Genomic DNA, 17,215 nt, shown 5'->3' with positions numbered 1-17,215 from the left:
TTTACTGTTGGTCAAGTAGGAATATGGTCAACTTATCATCAATGAGGGATCTCTTGCAGGATAAGATTGGCTCACAAGGTATGAATGTGCTGCTGTGTGCTTCAGAACCAACCCAAGAGCAAATATCTTACCCTTAAAACAACAGTATCAGTTGCTTAGTGAATGTGGGAACTTGTCCAATCAGGAAAAGTGTAAGGATTTATAGGATTATTGGTTAAGCCAATATGTTTTTTGGTTTGGTTTGATTTTTTCTGATACAATGGGGCTACAATATGTACATTGTTCAATATAAGGAAAGGTTGGGTAATATGACGAACATTGCAAAATTCAAGAGTACTCTTTTTTCTTAATAAACTCTGCTGAAGTTGCACAAACAGGCATTGCAAAACAGATATGGGCATATTTATCCTTATTCAAAAAATGTAAGCACTTCCTGATTTCTCTGTTGGTGCAATCATTAAAAGACATATATATATATCAGAGACAAGATACCACACATCTCTCACTCAGAGAGAAAGCTGGCAAGGCAAGATGAAGCCTTGGGCTGGTTTCCACCTGATTTTCCTGGTTGCTAGTTCAAATTATGGCACTGGAGGAGCCCAGGACACTGAAGCCACTTGCTGTGCACGTGAGTTCCAGCTGTCTGATCTTTCAGTTTGTTTCTTAGCCTCTGTGGGGGTCCCTATATGCAGGAGCTGAATGTTGATATTTGGTTTCCCAATGAAGCCAGTTCATAAGAAAAGGAATACTTGCCTCACATTCTACTGCCCGCAACTACTGGGAGCATGAGGACCCAGATTGTTGGAGGCAATATACTGACTATGTAAACTGCTTAGAGAGTTCTGTAAAGCACTATAAAGTGGTATATAAGTCTAAGTGCTGTCGCTATCTAGGCAATGCTGACTAGCAGTCTTGCAGGTAAAGAGATGGCTCAGGAACAGATGAGGGATGAATTCTGGCCACAGTGAAGTTCTGCCTTAAGATTGAGCATTTCCTGAGGGTCCTAAAGGCTGGAAAAAGTCCATGGGTTGTGATGCTCTTGAAGGGAAAGGACCTCCTTTCAAAGCACCAGCATCTTCAGAATATTTTTTAATGACCAATGTTACTTTTTAATAAATAAAAACAGAGAATTGATCTTGAGCTACAGGGTAATTTTGAGATGACATTTTGTATATGTTAGTTATGGGGTTTTGATAACTGTAAAACATGATTAAGATCTTTGCCTAAGTATTTGCCTGACCAGCTTTATGTATATACTTTGTATAGGTAAATATGAGAACAAGAAAGTTCAATCCTACATCTTCTAGATACAGACAGGGCCTCCTAATGAACTGTGCTTTATGTGGAAGTCCCTGGTTTCACACTGTGTATAAAGGGCGAAGATGAGGGCTGGGCTGGTGTGGCAGTTAAATAATCAGACTAGAAATTGGGGAACCATAAGCTCTTGTTCTGCTTCCAGAACAAAGTCATATAACCTTGGAACAGTTACTCTCTCTCAGCTCTAAGGGCAACTTCTGAGAAAGATTGCCAAGAAAGCCGCATTTGCCCAGCAGTTGCTAGCAGGAGTCCAGACTCATTTAAAAGGAAAAGAAGGGGAGGGAGAGGGGGGGGAAAGGGAGAGTCAAAACAAATCAAGGGTTTTTTAAAAAGAAGTATGCACTGTTGCCTTCGAGAAAAGTCCTTGGGGAATAAGCCCCCTAATTTCATTCTTGCATTCTCCAACAGTCCAGGAACAGAATGTGTATGGTGGAAAATATGAGTGGAAGAAATTTTGTGTCTCTTTTACACCCTAATCACCTTGCCTTCTTCTCCACCCTGATTTTCTAGCACCTCCCTCGTACTATTTTGGTTTAATGTGAACCTGTTGCTTCATAAGGAGACCATACTGCTTCTGTTCTATTTTTCATGTTGTGTCCTTTTTATGCTCTTTCTCCTATGCCAGAGCTGAAGGGCTTAACACAATGTGGAACGGACAAGATTGTTCTCCAAGGTCAGGCTGGGATACCTGGAATTCCAGGTGTGTCAGGAACAAATGGATCACCGGGGCTAAAGGGTGACTTGGGTCCTCGGGGGCCCCCAGGTGAGTAAATGCCCACTAAAGATGTCATTCCAGGTGTTTTGCACAGCTTATTTGCTGTCTTTCCTTGCAACAGTGGGAAGCAAACTTTGTATTAATAAAGTTGCTTGCCTAGAAAAGGAGAAGTTGCTGGCAGAGAGACAAAAGCAATTCTCTTTCTCCCAAATGCTAGATAGGAATTTTTTAAAGACAGGTGGATTGGACCGTTTTGTCCTTTCAGGAGAATCAGCAATGCTATCAAGGATTTGTTGGTCACTAACCTACTAACCCAACATAATTTCATACAAATCAAGACTCCCAACAGCCCTGAGCTAAAATTCGAAGCCATCATCTCAAATCCAAACATTTTTCCTCTTTGATTGTTTGCTCTCTATAAGCTGTAATATTCCCATCAGTCTGGCTTCAAAAGTCTTTTGAAGATGTATTTTGATGCTCCTAAGTTGGTCTTTCTCCTCTTCTTCTTTCTCTTCTTCAGGTGAAAGAGGATCTGCTGGGGTAACTGGAAAAGCTGGACCGAAAGGAGACAAAGGAGGCAGAGGTGACAAAGGTGACAAAGGTAATACACCTACTGATTGAAATCAGAGGTTGTGCAAGAGTTGGATCAAAGGGGAAGCACCAGCCTACCTTTATCTCACCGACCACACTTTATTTCATTTATTTTTTATTTATTTATTTGATTTGCCAATTGTTTACAAGATAATAAGTATAAGTGTATACATAGTTGTGAATACATGAAATGGGTACATATAAGAAAAATAAAAGAATAAGAGAAACAATAGGACAGGGACGGTAGGCACGATGGTGCGCTTATGCCGCCCCTACAGACCTCTTAGGAAAGGGTGAGGTCAATAGTAGACAGTCTAAGGTTAAAGTTTTTGGGGTTTGGGGAAGAGACTATAGAGTCGGGTAGAGTATTCCAGACATTGACCACTCTATTGCTGAAGTCGTATTTCCTGCAATCAAGTTTGGTGCGGTTTACTTTGAGTTTGTATCTCTTGTGTGCTCTTGTGTTGTTATGGTTGAAGCTGAAGTATTCATTGACAGGTAGGACATTGCAATGTATGATTTTATATACCATGCTTAAGTCAGACCGAAGGCGGCGTAATTCAAGGTTTTCTAGTTTTAGAATTTCAAGTCTGGTGGCATAAGGTATTCTACACGGTAGAGAGTGGAGAACTCTTCTTGTGAAATATTTCTGGACTTTCTCAATTGTGCTAATATCAGATACGTAATGAGGGTTCCAGACTGATGAACTGTATTCGAGTATTGGTCTAGCAAATGTTTTGTATACTCTGGTTAGTAGTGTGATATTACCAGAGAAAAACTACGGGGATTAGGTTAACAACTGGTTAATTCATGGTGTCCTTGGTTGAACTGTTTGTAATACAGAACCAAATGATGAGAGCAGTGCATCACTATGAAGAATGGATGATACACTGACATATAAGAGCATATAAGAGGTTATTCTGATGTATGGGCCTTAGGAACCTTTCTGTTTACCCCACTGCACATGAAAATTGCTTTTTTCCCCCTCTTTACAGGAGATGCCTGCAGCTTAGACAATTGTCAACTGAAAGGTATGCCTCTTCTTCTTTATCAATAGTTTTCTAGTTGGATTGCTTCAGGCTTTCACCCAGCTGGTAGCCGGATGATTCTGGGAGCTGAAGGCCAAGAAACCTGGAAGCATCAAATGCAGAAGCTTTTTAATTTTATTTGTTTGTTTGTTTTATTTTTTCAAGTGATTATTAGATAACAGGTATAAGTATTAATTATTAATTAATTAATAATTAGTTATTAATTAACAGATATAAGGTATAATTATTAGATAACAGGTATAAGTATATAGGTATAAGCTTGCTGGGCTAATGTCAGCCTTGCCAGGTTTCTATAACTAAGCCAACATACCTATAAATCTGCCAATCAACTAATCAACTTACTCTGACCTAGCACATTCCTATCTGTGCCAACTACAATCTCCATCACTCAATTCTCCCTATTCTTCCTCTAGAGACAGAAGCCAGAAACTGCAAGGACCTCCTGGAACGTGGGGAGACTCTGAGTGGCTGGTACATAATCTACCCAACCAAGGGGAACCCAATGCTGGTTTTCTGTGACATGGGGACAGATGGAGGAGGCTGGTTGGTAAGTAAAAGCCCAAGAAGGAGGAAGAAGAGATACTTGAATGCATCAGAAGAGCAAAAAAAATCCCATATTGCTATAATTAATCATTAAAACAAGTACACTCCATGCTATCATTTTTATTACAAAATAATAACAGCTATTCAGGGGCCCATCAGTCTTCTCTCATCTGAAGAGAAAAGTGGTGAACACATTGCAGCCCCAGAGCTGAATCAGACTCCCAAGTCACGTGTTGGGTTTTGAGCCAGGATAGCAGAGAACTGAAGGCACAAAGATGGTATCAAGGAGTAGCCCCCTAGCTATGACTTGGAAGAGGAGTCATAGTTCTATTCAAGGTCTTTTGCAAAACAGACTGAAAGGCAGTCCCCCCATTTCAGAAATGGCCTAAGATTAGGAAAGCAACTTCTCCATCAAACAGATGCTGTGGTAGCATTCTCTCTCTTTCCACCAGGTCTTCCAGAGGCGGCAGGATGGATCTGTGGATTTCTACCGTGACTGGGAATCATACAAGAAAGGATTTGGGATGCAAGAATCAGAATTCTGGCTGGGCAATGATAAGATCCATCTTCTCACCAGTTCTGGTAACCTCTTCTACCTGATGCTCACTTTGATACTTTAAATCGGTTTACACAGAATATATATATATATATATAATTTCTGAGGTTCTCGCGGGTATTTGTATGTGGATCTTTGGTTATTCGGGTTTTCTCCCGCATAAGATTGGAAGTATCTAGGCTGAAGTCTCATTCATCATCTTCAGGCTTCTGTCTTCAGCTCTGTGCTTCTCAGAGTAATGTGAGCTTGCAGCTGCTTCCAAACAGCAAGATCACAGCTCACCAGCTCAAATCCCCCAGTAACTAAGACCAACCTGAGCACAACCAAACCCCCACCTGAACAGAACACACCTCCAGCCAATCAGAACATGGCCAACCCCAACCAATCAGAACACAGCCAAACCCCCAACCAATGAGAACACACCCCACCCAATCAGAACACAGCCAAGCCCCCACCCAATCAAGTCACACCCCACTAGCAGTTAAAGGAAGAAGGGCTGCAAGCTCACATCACTCAGAAGCACAGAGCTGAAGACAGAAGCCTGAAGATGATGAATGAGACTTCATAAACGTGCCTAGATACTTCCAATCTTACGCGGAGAAACCGAATAACCAAAGATAGATAGATAGATAGATAGATAGAAGCTGAATGCCATATATATATATATATATATATATATATATATATATATATATATATATATATATATATATATATATATACACACACACACACAACACATGAATGCTACACTACACACACACACACACACACACACACACATACATACATATATATACATATACATACATACATCATCAGGCTTCTGTATAGTGTTCATCTGTGAGTCAGACTTATATAGTGGTTTCAGATTTAAATTTGGGGCAGCCTATTGCTGTGCTAGAATGGTTTTTTCTTCATCCTGATTGGTTGGGAGTCTTGGTCTGTGTTTATTGGTCTTGGAGTTTGCTGTGTTCTGCTTGATTGGTGTTGCTAATATCTTTTGTCTGTTTTGTGGCTCTTTTTGTATCTTGATTGGCTGGCAACATTGTGTCCCTTTATTGGAGGCCTTTAGTGCAGCTTGGCTCCGGGTAAATGGATGGCTATCAATTGTTAGGAAGCTAGGTTTCATCTGGGTGTAAGTACCCGCGAAAACTAAAGAAAACAAATATATATACATCAGAATTAATGTTTAAGGAAAGATGAATATCAGTCTTTCCAGATTCAGCCCTTTAATGCTAGCAGAGATTTATCTTTGCATCACAGGAACACCGTATGCATAAAGTATGCATAAAGGAAACACTCTGATCTGTTTGTATCAGTCCATAAGACTTAACTTCCATTTCCTTCTATAGAAATGAATGGTATATTCCAAATTCATAAATGGGGAAAACATGTGCTTTCCTGTAATTTGGAAATTGTTTGGAGCTTTATACAGCCCGATTACCTAAAAGCGTTGATCACTAGCTGGATAATAAAATTGTTAGAATCAGAGGAAAAGAAGAAAGTTGCCTTCTTTTTCTGGGGATCCATAAATTCTCCTCATTTAAAAAAGTGTGTGGAACCAGGACACCAAAAAACCATCAGTACCCGTCCTCACTGCCTTAGCCAAATGCATGTACATAGAAAATTATTAAAAGATTAACTTCATAGAGGTAAAGGAAGAAATGGCAGTTCAGAGGATTGCTGTCTAATTGTGCAAAAAGACTAGAAAAACTCAAGCGAAGCAGGAGTTTAATTTACCTAGGACACTCTTTGTGCTCCTGTGATTCTGTTCCTCTGTGTTGGCTATTCATCATTGCTTTTGGATGGACATGGATCATAATCCCACCATGATCATGTCCATGTGGAATGAATGTCTACTACAATGATTAGCAGGCTTCCCTTCAAGGACTTCTGCACCTCAAGTAGTTCTCTAATAGTACCTGTCTTTTGGTGTTCAGGAACACAGCAGTTGAGGATTGATCTGGAAGATTTCAGTGGTTCCAAAACCTTTGCAAAATATTCCAGTTTCAGAATCACAAATGAAAGTGAAAACTACAAATTAACGTTGGGTTCCTATTTGGATGGCAACATGGGTGAGTAATACAGAAAATGCCTCTTCATTTGAGTACCTTCTTACTGTGAATATAACAAACATAAATAGTTGCTTTGAATAGTGAGATGGGCAGCAAGTAAATTTAATCAAAGAAAAACTGGAGAAGATAAAAAAAATACAGAGACCTGCAAGCAGAAATAGAACATCTGTGCAAAGGTAGTACCAAAACTAATAAGTACTTCGGTACCTAGTCATGTAGCACTACTTGAACACCATTGGCATTGACAAAATCACCACCAATCAATTGTAAAGACATGTTTACTTGGAACAACTTACATGTTGCAACAATATTGTAATGCAATCCAACATCAATATCTGCCTATAATAGGTCCTTGGGAAGGACTCAATAGGTGGATAAAAATGCCAATTCCAGCCTAAACATCTGACTGCATAATAATATCAGATAACCTGATGCAGAATGCAGAAATAATTTAAGCCAGGGGGCTGCCTAATTCCTTTCTAGTTTATCAGGGGGACAATATGGAAGTGTGAATAGGAGGCAGTCCTTTGATCCAGGGAGCAAAACACAATCCCAGACTCAGGGAACTTATCCATTCTTTGGCTTATTAATGGGGTTCAGGCATTCTGGTTTATCAAAAAGATTTACAACATGGCCCGTTAGATGGATCTCATGGTGGTGTATTCAGAAAGTCAAGTTAAGCAAGCCATGGCTTCAGGAAACAGGTAAAGCCATTGAAAAACACGTATCTTCTTGACTGGGCTGGCTAGTGATGCCAATATTCAAATCTAGGAAATTGTGCATATAACCCAGATGCTCAATCATTTATATTTGATCCCTTTCTAATTCTTAGTGGTGTAGGAACATTTTTCATTGGTGAAATGCCCTGCAGGTTTGCATTCCTGGAAGACATGAACTTTGTGCTTCCCTCCTTTTAGGTGATTCTCTCTCAGGACACAATGACCATGCATTCTCTACCAAAGACAGAGACAATGATATCTATGATGGAAATTGTGCTGTAAGTTTCAAAGGAGCCTGGTGGTACACCAAATGCCACTCTTCCAACCTGAACGGCCTGTATCACAAAGGGGAACATACTTCTTATGCTGATGGCATCAATTGGCATTCTGGGAAGGGGCATTATTATTCTTACAAGTATACGGCTATGAAAATTAGACCACAATAAATGAAACTACAGTTTCACAGATTCATCAACATGACCCAAAATGATTATTCTTCTCTATTCTCTTCTGGAAAAAAATAAATAAATGCAGCAAATGTTTAAAACGTCTTCTTTGTGTGATTTTTCTCTCTTGTAATAATCCCTTTTTTATTTACAGTAGATGGGGATGGAGTTCAAACCCTTTTCCTTCTTACTTTTTCCAATTTTTTTCCTGAGGAGAGAGGTGTTCCTTCATTTGCTACAAAGCTGACGTTTATTGATCTATAAGCCATAAGTAGGTAAAGTAACACAATAGTTTCTACTCATTTGTGTATCTGTGCTTCATGAATTAAGTTCAGCAAAAGGATTTACTTGGACCTCTGTCTTGGGTAAAGCACCCTTGGAAAGTTTTCACAAACTGATTGCCTTAAAACAACTAAGTTGGCAGAAGCAATACCAGAGATAACTGTGTCAGTGTTTTTTATGCTCAAGGAAATTTGACAAAGCATGTAACTCAGATAAACCCGAGAATCAATTTATAAGGAGAAAAATTATCTTGCTTCCTTCCAGCTGCTGATTCAGTCACATCATTCACACTCAATACAAAGTCTAACTCACTAAATAAATAGCTCTGATTTATTGTTTCTGTGGCATTTTACCTTATCTGTATGATCATTACATGTTTTTCTGAAGGACCCGGTGTTTTACAAAAGTTGCAATCTTTGGGAAAGTGTTTTCAACACATACAATGCAATTTAGTACTGAGAGGAAATGCCTCCAGAAGAGAAATAATCTTATCACTCTCATCCCTAATCCGGCTGGCAACACAGTATTTTAATCTTCAAAGTAAGACTATAAGCTCTTGAAGGTTATTCAGAAGTGATGGTTCATCTTAGACCAGAGTTCTCCAACCTTTCTGGGTTGGCGGCCCAGAGCAGGGGGAGGGAGAAAGAGGGGATGATTTTGTGGGAGGGGCAAGTGTATGTACATGCGCGTATATGCATGAGCATCCACAACTTTCACATGATGTTGGTGTGAGTGGGGCCATGAGGGCCCACAATGAGGCCTGTGTGAATGGGGCTGGAAGCACCTGCAATGACACTCACTTGAGTGGGGCTGTGCGCACATGCAGATGCACACTCACATGGCCCAGTGGCGATTTAGCCTGCAGCCCAGTAATGGGCCATGCCCCACAGGTTGAGGCCCCCTATCATAGATAATGAAGATCCCCATCTCCATTATTGATCCTGAGATCACACAGCTCCAGGATGCTCTTTCCATATCCCATGTGTGAACTTCCACAAAATTATTTCTGGATGCAAAATTCTGGGATGGAGTTTTATAGCCAGTTCTTACAAATGTATACTAACTGTTTATTTTACTAAATAATAATTAAATTATCTGTATTCTTATGTTTTGGCACAGAAATTCAGTGTGCAATTGATTTTGTTTGCAACTTAATAAGAATCTACAGCCCCAGAGAAATAATACAATTACCTATGCCTGTCTGAGCACATATAATTGTTACACAGGACACTTGTTTATTGCAAATGTGTCCCTGTGTTTCTTTATAGCGGTGCGCCATTCAAACTAAGTTAAAATGTCTCCTATGAGGATGGATGTGAATTGTGTAGAATGTGTGGAAGTGGCCAGAAATTGTGCGTGGATAATTTGCAATTGGGCCATAATAGGGATGAATGCTTTTAGCTGTGTCATTTTATAGATATAAATCCCACATCATCTGTTTAAGATTAATTTAGGTTTTCTCTGGACTGAGATAAATTATCAGAATTGCCTGGGTCAAAAAACATAATAAGCTAGATCAGAATCAATTTTCCTCGTTAGGGAAGAAATAAACTTTTCAAAGAATGTAAGGTAAACCAGAGACTCATCCATAAAAGGTTTGTTTCAGCCAAAACCTGAGAAGCCAAAGTCTCAGGTGGGTCCCAAGAGAAATTCAGCCAAGCTCTAGCCAAACAATTCTAAGGAACTTAGACTGAGCAGTTTCTAGAGTAGAGACATTCTTATAAACACAAACTTTTGCACCATATAACAACAGACTCAGACTCTTTGCTTTATACAATTTTATTGCTACAGAGATGTTATCATTGCCAGGAAGACTTGCATACTTTAAGATTGTTTTAGCAACTTTATGAGCTCTAATAGAAAGCTCACTCACTTAGGTATTCCAATGGGTGAAGATAGACAAGTTACTTTAAGTCCTTAACTGATTCATTTGTTTTTTTAATTGATTTCCTATGTAATAGAGGAATTAAAGTGCATTCTAGAGAAAACCAGAACCTTCATTTTTGAGTAATTGATTTCAAGAAATTCCCTGGAATAATAAAACACTAAAGCATCTAGGCTCACTTAGGTTACAGATCGATAAGGTGCCCACTTAACAAGACGGTTTCAATCTTTACAAGACGATGGATATAGGATGGTGGGCAAGCATGATGGGTTAAATTCTAGTTTAGAAAGAACTATGTGTCATTTATATAGAGGTTGACTAATTAACAAGGATATAGCTCTGTCTAACTCCACTGAAGATGAGAATCGCTTAAATCATCATTACAAGTGCCTCTAAACCAGGTCTATCAAAGTCTCGGCTCACAGGTGGATGCGTTACCTGCTGGCCATGCCCACACCCAGTTTAGCGAATGGAGGAAAAGTCCTGGTACATCATGTGACGCTGCCATGATAACATGAGTTTGACACCCCTGGTCTAAATGTGATGTAAATTTGGATGTAACAGAAGGAAGCAAGAAAATGTATTTTTTTTCTCTTTGACTTTGATCAAGCAAGTAAATATATTTTGATTGTTAAGATTGGTGAAGTGAATTAAAGCAGCATCTTATCAGCTCATTTCAGTAGTATTATGACTAGATAGAATCACTGCCTGTTACAGAACAAAGAATTCAGAAGATAAAATGAATAACATGCATCACAGATTACAAACAGCAGAGTCTGATCTTTATAAACAGAATTTGAATTGTAGAGCATTTCAGAAGAGAACAATTCTGTGGGCATATGGAACAGCTGCTTAAAAATTTGCCTGATATTGCAGACATGAAGGAAACTGAGATGGAGTATGTCGTAAAACACAGGAAGTTCTGGAGGAAGTAAGTCAAGCAACACAGCAGTTTTTGTTTGATGGTGGACTATGTGTATGTGTGTTTGTGTGTGCACACACATGTGCCTGACTTTGTAAAGTAGCTTCAAAGAGGCTTCACTTAAAATTTCACCTTAGTAAAGCAACTCTTTTTTTTCAAATAATTTTACAAAGCAGAAACATTAAAAACAACATAAATCAATGATTTAAAAAATGATTGAGGGTAAAAAAAAAAGAACAGGGACAGAACTGTAATAAAAAAGTATAAAGAAAAAGAAAAAAAGCAGAAATGTATATAAAGAATGGCTTCTAACTTCTTCCAAGAGAATGCTTACTTTTGGCTCTTAGTTAAGACTATACTAAAGTGTCAATTCCCCCTCCAAAAAAAGGGAGAAATTAAAAAAAATTCTCCCCCCCCCCCCTTTTAAATTTTAACAATAATCAAATCCATATGTTAAATTTTCATGTTTCTCCATCTCCTGCAAAAAAAGTCCACAAAGAGCTTCCAATTACAGATAAATTTCTTCAGTGATTTTTCTCTCACGAGGACCATTAACTTAGCCACTGTTGCTAATTCTGCCATCTTTATTACTACTAATACCTACTATTGTGGCTATTGTAGGAGCTTTTCAATGCTGAGTGCATTTATCACATATAACAATAAAACACTGTGTGATTTTTTTCCATTGTTTTATCCATAAAGTTATGATAACATAGCATAATGTTATATAGGAATACCTGTACTGAACTGTTTTATGAGTGCATATAGAATTGATGAGGTTGATATCTTGTGGCCAACACTGCCATAGTGTGGATAATTTCTGCATCCACACCACATTATATTTTTCTTCAAGTTTATTGCATAGAAATAAAAAAATGATCCATTGACAATCATTTAATCCTTTAAGCATTATTGCACATTTTAAAAATCATTTTAGATATTTTATCGTGGACTCCCAACTTGCTCTCTGAGTTAGATCAGACAGAGTACTACTTGCACACAGCATACTTAAACATATGTGGGCAGTTAAAAATGAGATTCCGAAAGAAAAGGGGGTAATGACCAAAACCTTTAAATATAAAGAATATGAATGAGGTTCTAGAAAGCAGCATTTTCAATATTAAGCAAAAAAATCCAGAACATGGGGACATAGCCTCAAATTGACAGGAGGGAAGTTCAAAAGTAAATTTAGAAAGTATGACCTCACAGAAAGTGGATGCTATGAACCAACTTTCCAATTTTAGGTTGCCCATCAGTAACTGAGTTTAAATATGCTTGGGATAAACATATGTACATCATCCAATAAAAATATAAAAAAATAAAAGAAACATTAAAAAAACTCAAAGAACAAATTGGATGGACCACTAAATCCATTTCTGCCATCAGTTTTCTATATTTCTATGTTTCTATATAAGATTAATTTATTTTAACTAAAAATGATACTTATTCACAATGTGCCTAAATATGTTTGGGTTATTAAGATAAATGGTATGAATTGTCCGCTCTTCCTTAAGACTGACCTGGGAGAGAGATTGTTGAGTAAATGGGCTGAGGCAGGGAGGGGAGAGAGTGAAACAAAAGTACATTGGAAATTAAATGATCCAGGCTCAAAATGGCCATGCAGGGTGATGCTGGGTTGACTATCTAAAAACACAGAGGAGCTGAAGCTCTGAAGATAGCACAAATGGAGCTTTCCTTGAGCAAGGTCAATAGACTTGGGTGGACTTGGGAGCTGAGTCAGGCTTGACTAACACTGCTGAGTTCCCGAAGGCTGTCAGCGGGAAGGTATGTCAAGCATTCTCACTTTGCTTATTCAGTCACTTCAAACTCCCAGATAATTGGCACAAATGCCATCAACTTGGTTTTATCTTCATTTTCATCTTCCTTTATTTGACCTTTATGACTCAGGATAGTAAATGCAAAACTGCCTGAACAGGCTATGACGGATGTTTGGAATAGTACAAATTCTCTTATCACAGTTTAAGGATCGTTGTGATGCATTTCATCTGCACATATCAGCTTTCCCCGAGCTGAGTCTTCTAAGAATGTTAGACTCTAGCTCCCATAATCCCCCCTCCCTGATAATTAATGGCTCTAGTTAGGAGAAAGCTGCTACACATTTAAACGCTGCATGTTTCATTCAGGTCTTGAGGATCTATCTATACCTACATTGGATATGAAATGGATGGCATATATTTTTTTTACAAATAAGTAAATAAATGTTTCCTTTAATTTTTTAAATATTATTGCATACCAACGTGTATCCATTCTCCTACAATAGGCATTATGGTGATTGTTATGTTCGCCGATCGGGTCCAAGGAAGACGCGAGGCTCAGTGACTTTTAAAGCTCTTTTATTTCATGCTTAGGTCAGCTTGGCTTGGCTTCAGATCGGTGGCGGTTTATATTGAACTTTGCTCGGAGCCACAGCCAATGACATCGTTTTGAATCTCCCGCGATCGGTTTCCTCCAATCGCGGATGATTTGCAACGGGCCAATCACTGTGGCTTACTCAGCCAATCCGAGCGCCGTGCGCCCTGACCAATCAGGACGGAGGGTTACAAGAATGCTAATGTAGCAATACAGAACACCCCTCCCCTCTTGGTATGGTCCTACGTAATGTAGACCCGTAAGTAGGCGGGGCTCCGTATCTGTCTACTGGACCTGTGCAGGTTAGTTGGTGCTTGGTCTTCGAGCGGTTTGGTAGGACTCTGTGTTTCTCTCTGCCTCATCGATGGAACCGCCTGGAAGGGTGAGTCGGGCCTTTCACCGTAGCTCCCTCCCGGTCTACCCGGGCTGGTCGAGCTGCTGGCTTTGCTGCTCCCGCTTGGTCTTTCCGGGTTGGTTGAGCTGGCTTGGCTGCTCCTTCCAGGCGAGGCTTCGAGCTGGTCGTCTACCGGTACTTCGGCTGGTGAGTATTCTTGGTTTCTTTTCTGTTGGGGTTGTCTGTTTGGTTTTTCGGGGTTTTCCTTCTCTTGGCTGGTGTTTGGTTGCTCCCCCTCCCCTCCTGGATTTTTGTGTTTCTGTGTGTTTGCGTGTCGGTTGTATTTCCCGTGGTAGTTCTCGATCTTAGCTGATCGATGTGTCGTTTCCATGCTCGTCTGTCACTTGTTTGTAACCGGTACGAGCAGTACGAGCTGTTACCTGGGTTATCGTTGCCGGTACCCAGAGTGGGTCCCCTGTGAAGTTCTTTGCGTATACTGTGTCTCCTGCTGTGAACGTTCGGTGTTTGCTTGATGAGTTGGGGGAGTTTTCTGGGTTGTATGTGGGGTGCAGCCTATCTAGTGGGGATCTTAATTTTCTTCCCATTAATAGTTCTGCCGGGCCTTTGTTGGTTGTTGTGTTTGGCATTATGTGTTGTATGAATAGCATTTTATTTATTTTTTCTTGTATTTCCCCGGTTTCAATTTTTTGAATTGTCTTTTTTGTGAATTGAACCATTCGTTCTGCCCTCCCATTCGCCGCCGGATGTGCTGGCACTGTCAGGGCATGCCGTATTCCCCGTTCCGCTAGGAATCTCTTGAATGCCAGCCCGTTATCTGATACAATTACATCTGGGAGACCGTGGGTTGAGAATAGCTTGTTGAGTTCTTTGATGATGGCCTCCGTGGTGGTGGCTCTCATGTCGCTTACCTCCAACCAGTTGGAGTAAGCGTCTACCGTTATTAGGAACGTGTGTCCCTTTGTTGGCCCGGTGAAGTCTATGTGAATCCTGGACCATGGCCCTCTGGGGGTTTCCCATTCCAGGATTGGGGCGGCGGGAGGGCTTGGCCTGGATTCTTGGCATTGCCTGCAGGTTGCCACCCAGACTTCGATTTGCTTGTCCATCCCTGGCCACCAGGCGTAACTCCTGGCCAGGGCTTTTGTCTTAACGATGCCCGGGTGCCCCTCATGCAACAATTCTAGAACCTTTTTTTGTAATTTTTCTGGGATTACAACCCTGTCCCCCCACAGTAAATAACCTTTTTGTGTGAAAAGTTCTGTTTGTCGGCTTCGAAAGGTCCTGAATTGTTCGTCGTCGTCTTTTTCCGGCCACCCTTTCTCCACTCAATTTAAGACCCACGCCAGACGTTTGTCTTTATTAGTCTCGCGGGCAATGTCTGACACGGTCAGGGGGAGATTGGGTAAGGTCTCGATGCTCAGGGTGGACGTTGTGGGTGCTGGGTCGGCATCCAGGTCGGGCAACGGAGTGCAGCTCAAGGCGTCTGCATGTGAGATTGTCTTACCGGGTCGATGGGTTAGCAGGTAACTGTAGGCAGCAAGGAATTCGGACCACCTCGTCATTCTCAGGGATAGAATGTTCAGGGTGGCCTTGTTCCCTGCCAGAATTCCTAACAGCGGTTTGTGGTTGGTGATGATGGTAAATGTTCTGCCGTAGAGGTACTCGTGGGACCTCTTTACGGCAGCGATGATTGCCAGGGCTTCCTTGTCTAGCTGGCTGTAGTTCCTTTCCGGCTTTGATAGGGTTCTCGAAAAGAAGGCGATGGGTGCTTCTTTTCCATCCAGGAGTGTGTGGCTGAGGATAGCCCCGACGCCGAAGGGTGACGCGTTGCATGTTACTGTTAGCGGAAGGGTCTCGTTGTATTGAATGAGGACAGTGTCCGATGTGAGTAGGTTCTTTGTCCGGTTGAATGCGATTTCCTCTCGCCTTCCCAGTTCCAGGTGGCTGTTTTGTCCAACAGCCTATGCAATGGCTCCGCCGCGGTCGCCTTTTGGGGCAGGAAAACATTATAGAAGTTAATCAGTCCAAGAAATGCCTGCAGTTCTGTTTTATTTCTTGGTCTAGGGGCTTCCTTGATGGCCCTGATTTTCTTTTTCCATTGGGTGGATTCCGTGCTGGTCTAGGAGGTACCCTAGGAACTCAACCTTCTTGGTGCACAGCTGACATTTTTCTTTTTTGACTTTCAGCCCCGAGTCTTTGAATTTCTATAGTACCTCCCTCAGGCGGCCTTCCAACTGTTTTTGGTTGGCCGCTGACACCAGCACGTCGTCAAAATAGGGCACTATCCCCTTGATTCCTTGGAGTAGCCTTTCCATTAGGCTCTGGAAAATCCCTGGTGCTACGCTGACTCCGAACTGGAGTCTCTTGCAGCGAAAAGCCCCCTGGTGGGTTACTATGGTTTGCGCTTCGGCAGTGTCTGCATCGACCGGCAGTTGTTGGTAGGCTTGTGCCAGGTCGAGCTTCACGAAGACCTTGCCTCCCCCCAGTGAGTTGCAGAAGGTGCTTTACTACTGGGACGGGGTAAGCGCTTTGCTGTAAGACGTGGTTGAGGGTGGCCTTGTAGTCCCCACAGATTCTCACCGACCCATCTGGCTTGACCGGGGTGACTATAGGGGTTTTCCACCTGGCGTGGTTGGTCGGCTCTAGTACGCCCTGTTCGATGAGCTTGTCTAGCTGCTCATTGATCTTGGGCTTGAGTGCGAAAGGCACTCACCGCGGTTTAAGGCGGATTGGGGCAATGCTGGGGTTTAGGCTGAAGGAAATAGGGGGCCCTCGGTACTTGCCTAGGTTGCCGTCGAAAACCTCCTGGAAGTCCCTCGCAAGTTGCTCCTCCCAGTCTGCCTCGGCGACGTGGTCGATGCCCGTCACTTCGATCCCGAGCGGCGCGAACCATTGCAAACCCAGAAGGCTAGGGCGGTCTTTGTCTACGATCGTCAGGGGAAGTATCTCGGTGCGCCCTTTAAATGTGATTTAAAAGTGTCCTATTCCAACCACGGGGATGCGGTTCCCCTGGTAGTCCTTTAGGATTAGTTTCTGGCTTTCCAGCTCTCGCCTGTGGATGGTAGGCACCAGGCGCTTGATTTCCCGCCAAGCAACCATGGAGAGGTAGAATCCGGAATCCACCTCCATTTTGCATGGCCAGCCTTCGATGCCCACCTCCACATGTACCTTTCGGTTATCCCAGCTTGAAGAGTGGCCGATGATGACCGTCAGGTGGGATTCTTCTCTTTGTCGGTTCTCGCCGAGGCGTCGATTCCTCCCATCTTGGCTCCATCGGCTCTCGGGTTGTCGGTCCCTCGCCTTGGGGGGGGTGCCGTCTCATCTCCGGCCGCTGCCGTCGTGTCGCCGGGGGCTATAGGTTCGCTTGAACTGGCAGACCTTGGCGATGTG

The 17,215-nt window shown here is 41.7% G+C and overlaps 1 protein-coding gene across 1 annotated transcript; it reads left to right on the top strand.

Annotated features, from left to right (window-relative positions):
• Positions 1-372: 372 nt before the first annotated feature.
• On the top strand, positions 373-8,115 carry LOC113424561 (ryncolin-3-like). Its single transcript, XM_026686327.2, has 8 exons — positions 373-628; positions 1,943-2,080; positions 2,553-2,633; positions 3,619-3,654; positions 4,086-4,219; positions 4,668-4,797; positions 6,715-6,849; positions 7,767-8,115. Exons 1-8 carry the CDS (start codon positions 532-534, stop codon positions 8,012-8,014), a joined length of 999 nt encoding a protein of 332 aa, XP_026542112.1. The 5' UTR covers positions 373-531; the 3' UTR covers positions 8,015-8,115.
• The last annotated feature ends 9,100 nt before the right edge of the window (positions 8,116-17,215 follow it).

Source organism: Notechis scutatus, chromosome 1 (assembly GCF_049901735.1).
Source record: "Notechis scutatus isolate UNSWTSFEM ecotype Mainland chromosome 1, rNotScu1.2, whole genome shotgun sequence".
In the NCBI taxonomy this organism is placed as follows: Eukaryota; Metazoa; Chordata; class Lepidosauria; order Squamata; family Elapidae; genus Notechis; species Notechis scutatus.
Note: the sequence above shows the minus strand (reverse complement) of the source record. Positions and strands in the feature narration are given on the sequence as shown.